The sequence below is a fragment of the Triticum aestivum genome, chromosome 4D, assembly GCF_018294505.1.
Source record: "Triticum aestivum cultivar Chinese Spring chromosome 4D, IWGSC CS RefSeq v2.1, whole genome shotgun sequence".
Taxonomy (NCBI): Eukaryota; Viridiplantae; Streptophyta; class Magnoliopsida; order Poales; family Poaceae; genus Triticum; species Triticum aestivum.
Window position 1 is genome coordinate 112,223,686 of NC_057805.1, and position 8,261 is coordinate 112,231,946.

An 8,261-nucleotide genomic window follows, 5' to 3' on the forward strand; every position below is an offset into this window, starting at 1 on the left:
CGTAGCCGCCGCCGCCGCCGTAAGGCTGCTGCGGGGGCGGAGCGCCGTGGTAGGGGTCGGGGCCGGAGGAGGAAGAGGTCTTGCCTTCTTTGGGGGGCTTCTGGCCGGAGGGCGGTGGGGCTCCGTAGCCGCCAGCGGCGCCGTAGGGGTAGCCAGAGCCGGGGGGTGGGGGGTAGCCAGCCATGGGGTTAGACTTGGGGATTGGAGCTGTGTGCTCGATCACGGGGACGGGGATGGAATGGAACAGGTGGGGGGCGAAGCAGAACGTGGTTTGGTTCGGCGACGCGGACACGACGCGGAGGGGAGGGGAGCAGATTCCGTCAACGCGGACGGCGATGACGACGCGACGGCACGGCAAACGTGTTGACTAACGGGTAAATTAAATTTTATAAAATAAATTTCATACCCCTCCATTCCTAAATATAAGTCTTTTTAGAGATTTCATTCAATATGAATTACATACGAAGCAAAATGAATGAATCTACACTTATAAAATGTTTATATACATCCGTACACATCTGGAGGCAAGCAGAAGGAGTCGGGTCATGACTCACCGCGGTCGGCAAGGGCTCGGCTGGAAGAGGCGTCGGGGAAACTACGAATCATGGACGAGGAGGCGACTCCCCTGATAATCAATGACAGGGAAGGGGAGGTGAAGAAGTGGCTCTTGGCTGGTAGCGTTTTGCACCGAAATATCTTTCACATCCAAACTATCGCCAGTGCCTTCGATCGGCATGGGTGAGTCCCTCGGGGCCCCAATTCAGATCAATGGGAGAAAACACTTTTGTGGGGGAGTTTGGATCACAGCGAGATCGTGATAGAATCCGAGTTGGTTCACCGTGGCATATGAGCAAGAATGTTGTGGTCTTGGTTGATTTTGAGGACGGTATAAGGCATGATGTAGTCCTATTTGACTGGCTCCATCTTTGGGCTAGGGTTTCGAATCTCCCGTATAATCTCAAAGATGATACTTGGGGAAAATTGATTGCAGAACAAATTGACAAGGATGCTACTTCGGTCCAGTTTGATCATGTTGCACTAGTAGAAAAAGGCCCATTTGTCCCGGTTCATAAGGCCCATTTGTCCCGGTTCCGGAACCGGGACTAAAGGGTCGGTACTAAAGCCCAATACCTTTAGTCCCGGTTCGCCTACGAACCGGGACAGATGGGGTCCACATGGCCGCTGCGGCTTGCCCAGGCAGGATGGCCTTTTGTCCCGGTTGGTAGCACCAACCGGGACCAGAAGGCATCCACGCGTCAGCAGCTCAGGGGCTGGGGTTTTTGTTTTTTTTTTGAAGGGGGGGTGGGGGTTTTGGGGGTTTTGTAGGGTTAATTTAGGGGGTTTCATATATTGTGTTAGCTAGCTAATAGAGAGAAGTGTCCTCTTTTATCTCCGTGCTTGGTCGACGCTACGTACTATACGTATAGAGATGACTCGACACGCTAGCTAGTAAGCAAATGAAGGAAACCATTAAGTACAGAAGATCGTCATGAACATATACAGAGAGAAGTGATCGACCTCTCCTTCTCCGAGAGATTGGTCGAACAACAAGTTTTCGTATATCTATCCGACGCTATTGGCTACATATATACAATATAAGATCTCTTACAATCCCCTAACATCTGAGCTCAAGTTCCACATGGTATTCTCCGTCTTTATTGATGACGTGGTCAAGAAAGAATCCCGCCAATTCCTCTTGAATTGCTCGTATGCGATATTGTGGTAGGAGTTCATCCCGCATCTGAAACATCTAATTTGAAGAAGGGGGTCAATACATATATATGAATGAAACTCAACACAAATGATGGTAATAAAATAAAATTGTGAATATTATTGCTTATGCACTTCATATTGTTTTTAGAGTAGCCCTGCTCACAGGTCGTGTGGCGGATGAACTCGCAAACGTAGTATCCACGGTAATTATTCCCGGGTTCCATCCACAACCACTTTACAAGAATAGAGGTCAATCAAACTGATAAGCAAGCATGCTAAATGGTATTGATGAAACTAGCTAGAATCAATGGGAGATGCGCGGGACTAGCTAGTAGTACTTACTTTTGGGTGTGTAAATCGCAGCTCCCCCGGCAGTCTCGGAGCTTGTGCGGTGAACTTTTTCCAAACCCTGCCAGACACAAAAAACAATTACTTGATATCAGGAAATGAACAAAGTTGCCGATATGGTGCGATAATGATCGATTGAACTTACTTCTCGAGCATTTTAGTCATGGCCGCATACTCCTGGGATCTTTTCGTCTCGAGTCTATGACGGTTACTAGTCCCTGCTCAAGCTTAATCTCTAGCAAAATAAAGTGGAAGCTGCGCACGCATGCATAACTCATCAATTACATTACTATAACCTCGAGTAAGAAGGGAAACCGAATATGCACAAGATAGTAACACTCACTTGAAGTTGTAAGGAAAGAGTATTTTATCTTTGTTTTGATTTTGAAGCAACGATCGTAGCAAGTTGGCCTCGGTTTGTTTGGCATCATATTTAACCGTCCATTCATCTACGAGATTTGTGTTAATGAACCCAATATCACCGATTTGTCTTTTCTTGCATTCGACGATCTTCAATCTGCATAATATAGTGAGGATAATTATATATACATGGAATGAAAGAGCTGAGCTATATATAGAGACTTAATTACAGAAGTAGTACTTACAGATAGTAGCAAGTGAAGATTATTTTATCGAGGGCCTTTTGATTGAAAAACTGGAAGAACTCCTCAAATGGAACAGACAACAGATCAATTCCAACGAGGTTGTGCTCCTCCTTAACTCTCAGTATCAAAGTATCCTTCCTAGTCTTGCTGCAGGTGTCCATGTACCACTCATGGAATCTTCGCATCATCGTTGTTAGAGGAGGATGACCAGGTTTGACAAGAGGCTTCCCGTGCCGGTATTTGAATTTGTCCACCTCCATTATATCAAAATGTGCATCGTCGGGCAGGTAATCTCCAAGATTGGTACCGGGCACCATCCTCGCATGATTAGCGACGATATTGCTAGACACCTTAGCGGGGGGCATGATTGGTTCACTTGTTCGCCGAGCTGGGGAATTTTTTCCCACTTCTTCGTTCTACTAACCTTCGATCACTACAAGTACTTCCCGACCGGGACGCTTCCTTATATGAACTTTGAATAATGCAATCATAGTTGGTTAGCGGCGGAGAAGGTGGTGGTCGCTTCAGGGCATCGACAGTGCACTAAACTTTCACGGGATCTATCTTCTCCTCCGGAGGTGGATGTTTCATAGCTCTTCGCGTTTCAAAGAAGTCCTTCACTTGGGCTTTACAGATCTTCGCGTTTTCCTCCTCGGTCATCTCGTATGGTAACTGCTCTAGAGGCTTGAGAGATGGACCGAATCTGTATTGCCTCCCGCCTCTAGCTGTACTGCTAGACGCCGGAGCAGCCGGAGCGGCTGCGGCTGTCTTCTTTCGTTGCTTACCAGGCGGAGAAGAAGGAGGCGGAGTGCTACCACCCGCCGGAGCAGCCGGAGCGGGGGCGGCTGTCTTACGCTGTTGTTGACGAGGCGAAGGAGGAGGCGGGCTGCTCGGACGCGCCAGCGCATGCGGAGTGCCGCCATGCGCCGGAGCAGCCGAAGAAGGAGGCGGAGTGCCCTGATCACTCGTCGGAGGAGGAGGCGACGGAGTACCCTGACTCGCCGGAGGAGGAGGAGGAGGAGGCGGAGGCGTCCAGTTCGGAAGGTTGATGAGCTCCTTCTGCCATAGACATGGAGTCTTCAGAGTAAGACCCAGCTGAGTCTCCCCTTCATCGGTAGGGTGGTCAAGCTCGAGATCCTCAAATCCCTCCGTTATTTCATCGACCATCACAACAGCATAGCCTTGTGGAATCGGAAGGCATTGAAAAGTTGCGCCGGGTTCAGGAGGTGCAACAGAGCCGACAGCCGCCTTGACTTTGAGGTGCTGCCATTGCGCCATAAGGTGGCAATCATGAGACTCCGTGATAGCATCCACAGGGTAGCTGGGAGCCGTGAAGTCAGGCTGCTGAAGGAGCTCGGTGGAAGTCACGCTGCTTCTCCGCTGAGATGGCGGGGTAGCTTCTGGGGTAGCTCCAGCAGGTCGCTGGCTGTGAACTGCTTGTTCCTCTAGCGCTCGTACCCTTTCATTCAGCTTCTGCAGTTCGGTCTGCTCCACTTTCCTCTTCCTCTCCCGGGTTTTGTAACCGCCTGCGCCAGGAAACCCAACCTTCCACGCAACGGAGCCTGTTGTGCCTCATGTTCGTCCAGGGTGCTCAGGATTGCCGAGGGCCTGTGTGAGCTCGCCGTTCTCTCTGTCGGGAACGAACGTCCCTTGCTGCGCTGCGGCGATATACTGCTGAAGCTTCTTGACCGGTATTTCCAGTTGCTGGTCCGTCCAACGACACTTCCTTGTTTCAGGGTCTAAGGTTCCCCCAACCGCGAAGAACCAAGTCCTTGAACGGTCTGGCCAGTTCAATGTCTCTGGTTCGACCCCTTTATCAAGCAGGTCCTTCTCAGCCTTGTCCCACAATGGCCGGGCTTTGAGGTAGCCACCTGACCCCGTGCGATGGTGATGCTCCTTCTTTGCATCATTTATCTTGTTTGTCGCTGACATCTTCTTACTCTTCTCCGATGTCTTGTGGGCCACAAATGCGGGCCAGTGATCTCTTATCTTCTCAAATCGGCCGGTGAATTCTGGAGTCTTCCCTTTGTCAACAAACGTTGATTTCAACTCATTCTTCCACCTCCTGAATAGATCTACCATCTTCTTAAGAGCATGAGCCTTGACCAATGGCTCTATAACTGGCTTATCCGGATCCTCCTCTGGCGGTAGGGTGAAATTTTCCTTCAGCGCGGTCCAAAGATCATCTTTCTGTCTATCGTTGACATAAGACACTTGAGGGTCTTCGCTCTTAGGCTTATTCCATTGGTGGATGCTGATCGGGATCATGTCCCTAACAAGAACCCCGCACTGAGCAGAAAATGCTTCCTTGGTCCGGCTGGGTTCAACCGGTTGGCCATCGGCCTTGATTGCTGTGATCATGAACCTTTCATCCTGGCGCAACCTTTTCTTCGGGCCTCGTCTCGTTACCGAAGTTTGGCTCGATCTGGAGGGCTAGAAAAGAAGAAAGAAGAGAGTTAATATGTGTACAATCAAAACAATTAATGCATCAATTAGCTAGTCAGCACAGGCTTAATTAATATATATATCTGGCCGGACCCCGTTCGGTCACCGGAGCCGTTATCACGGTCTCCTTCTTCCACCAGCATTCAGTCACCGGAGCCATCATGATCATGTCATGCCTCCTCCATTGTTCGATCACCGGATCCTGCTTCACCCTCTCCTTCTAGACCATCGGTGTCGTTGAGATACAACAAGACATCACATCCGCCATGGATTATGTCCCCCAACAATTGTTCTGCTTCCAAGTCTTCGTGCTCCATAGTTTCTGCAAATATTACAACATGGCAATTAATATACAAACATGACAGATGGATATATTAGTGGCAACGTAGACCTAGCTAGCTAATCACAACAAGGAATCATATTAGTGGCCTCGACGGTTCTAGGGTTTGGGGTGGCCTCGACAACGCTTCTAGGGTTTGGGGTGGCCTAGACGACAACGCTCTTTTAACTTGGTAAATTTGGGTGGCCTCAGCAATGCTTCTAGGGTTTGGGGTGGCCTCGACGACAACGCTCTTTTAACTTGGTAAATTTGGGTGGCCTCGGCAACGCTTCTAGGGTTTGGGCCGGACCGCCTCTCTCATGAATGTCCGACGTCCGGACCGACAAGGGATTTAACAAAATGGCACCATTCTGGATGTGCAGAAAATGGTCCAGATTTTTCCTGATCTCATCTACCCTTCTATAAGTCACGTTGTCTAGTGTCAAAGAATTCAAGAAAACAATGACTTCATCATTAGCCAGAAATGACAGGCGCATAATGGTATGAAGCTCTTCAAAGTTGTTTTGGAACGGAGTTCCCGATAGAATGATTTGCTTTTTGGTACAAAGTTCAGCAAGAGCCTTCCGAATATCTCTATTTAGAAGGCCTTTGCTGAAATTCGTACCAAAAGGCGAATTATTCTATCAGGAACTCCGTTCCAAAACAACTTTGAAGAGCTTCGTAGCATCATACGCCTGTTACTTCCAGCTAATGATGAAGCCATGGATTTCTTCAATACTTTGACAGACAACGTGACATATATATATATATATGAGATCAGAAAAAAAATGGATCAACTTGTGCACATCCATAATGGGGCATTCTTGATAAATCTGGACCCTCAACCCCTAGACAACCCTCAACCCCTCGGCGACCCTCGACCCTCTACACTAGTTCACGATCCTCGACCGCTCAGCGATCCACGACCCTCTACCCTAGTTCCCGACCCTCGACCCCCTCATGTCACTTTGTCTAGTGTCAAAGGATTCAACAAAACCATGTCTTCATCATTAGGCAAAAGTATCAGGCGCATGATGTCGTGGTACTAAGAATGACAGTAGAATAGGGGGGTAAGTATGGAGAGGCAAGATCCTAGCTATGGCGAAGTTGTACACACGAGTTTTACGAGTTCAGGCCCTTCTCGGAAGAAGTAACAGCCCTACGTCTCGGAGCCCGGAGGCGGTCGACTGGATTATGTATGTGTGTGTTTACAGGGGTGCGAACCCTTGTCCTAGAGGAGGGGGTGGCTTATATAGAGTGCGCAAGGACCCCAACTCCCCTCCGTTACACAGGATTCAATGTACGTCAAGAGGGGGGCGTTACTGGTAACGCTAGTAATAAAGAGACATAATGACCATTAAAGGTATGATGTAATGTCCGACCGTTGCAGTGCGGAGTGGCTTTAGATCTCCTGGCGGTCGAGTGACAGTCTCCATAGTCGAGTGACTTCAAGTCTTCCGAGTGGAATGCCTCATGGTCGAGTGGATGATGGTACCCTTCGAATGCTTCTGTCTTTAGGGTGATGCCCTTGGGGAGGGTGTCTAGGTCAGGCCTATGACACTACCCTAGGTACATGGCTTCATCATTAGCCCCCGAATGGTTCAGGGTTTGAGTGGAGAAGGAGTTGAAAATACTTCCGATTCAGCTCTTGCACTTTGGAAGTGTCTGGTTGGGATCGATGAATCAACACGGTGACATCAACTTCTTTTTCAGTCGCCTTGATCCATTCTTGGTTTTGTCGAGTGAACTTTTGCTGGAAAGCTTCGAGTGTCGATGCGGAGAAAATCTTCTGTCTGACAGGTTGCTTTGTTGCTTGCGGATCTCGCGGGATTCAAATTTTTGGGAAGCGCGCGGGGCAGAGGAGGCTGCAACAATCGGGCTGGATAAGGCAGGGCCGCCTCGATTTCCGTGCTGCCTTTTTCGCCACGTATCGCTCGCGCGACTATTGTGATTTGATAAGATCGCCTGGGTCTACAAGGTAGTCACTCGGAAGCAACCTCATATAAGGCGTCGGTCCGGGGTTTTTGAACAGTGCGCTCTCATTCTTCCTCTTCCTTCTCTGTTTTCTCCATCGCATCCGCTCCTGCCCCGGCGCCGCTGCTCCGTTCAATCTCTGCCTGCTGTGATGGGGAAGGAGAAGACGGTGGCATTGGAGCGCGTGAAGAAGGCGACGGCGAAGGCGAAGGGGAAGAAGTCCAGCCGGGGCGGGTCTTCCTCGAGGTCCGGCCTGCCGCCCGGCTGGATCCAGGGCGACTGGATTCGCTCGGCGATCCGTCAAGACGACATCGACGACCTGGTCGAGGGGGGACTGATCCCCCACGAATCGGCGCGGCTCCCGGGGGACGAGACCGAGCCGCGGCCACAGGAGGGTGAGTGCGTTCTCCTCGCTACTCACGTCGACCGTGGGTTTTCTTTGCCTCCCCATCCTTTCTTTCGAGGTTTCTTGAACTTCTTTGGGGCACAACTCCACCAAACACCATCGTGTATCTTGATGCTTTCATGTCCATGTGCGAGAACTTCCTGGGTTGTCGACCACATTGGGGTCTCTTCAAGCACATATTCACGTGTCGTTCTCAGTCGGTCAAGAAGGCCAACCCGAGTGACAAGAGGACGCATGTGATCCAAATGTGCGGGGGTCTTGGAATTCAGATGAGGGGTAAAAGCTCTTTCCCAGCCATGATCCTTCCCGAGTCGGTCCGAGGGTGGCAGTCGACCTGGTTCTACTGCAAGGATCAGCCGACTCCAGGACAGTCGACTGGACTTCCCCCCTTTTCCATGGCCCGAGTCGAGAAGCCCTCCGCCTTGAAAGTGACCCCAGAGGAGAAGGCACA

General features: G+C 50.1%; 1 protein-coding gene across 1 annotated transcript in view; it reads right to left on the reverse strand.

Annotated features, from left to right (window-relative positions):
- Positions 1-254, reverse strand: part of LOC123096598 (calcium-binding protein CBP) — a 3,732-nt gene extending 3,478 nt beyond the window's left edge. Inside the window, exon 1 of the mRNA XM_044518359.1 lies at positions 8-254. Coding sequence (XP_044374294.1) covers positions 8-184 — 177 coding nt within the window. The 5' untranslated portion in view covers positions 185-254. The remainder of the gene's footprint in view (positions 1-7) is intronic.
- Positions 255-8,261: the final 8,007 nt, after the last annotated feature.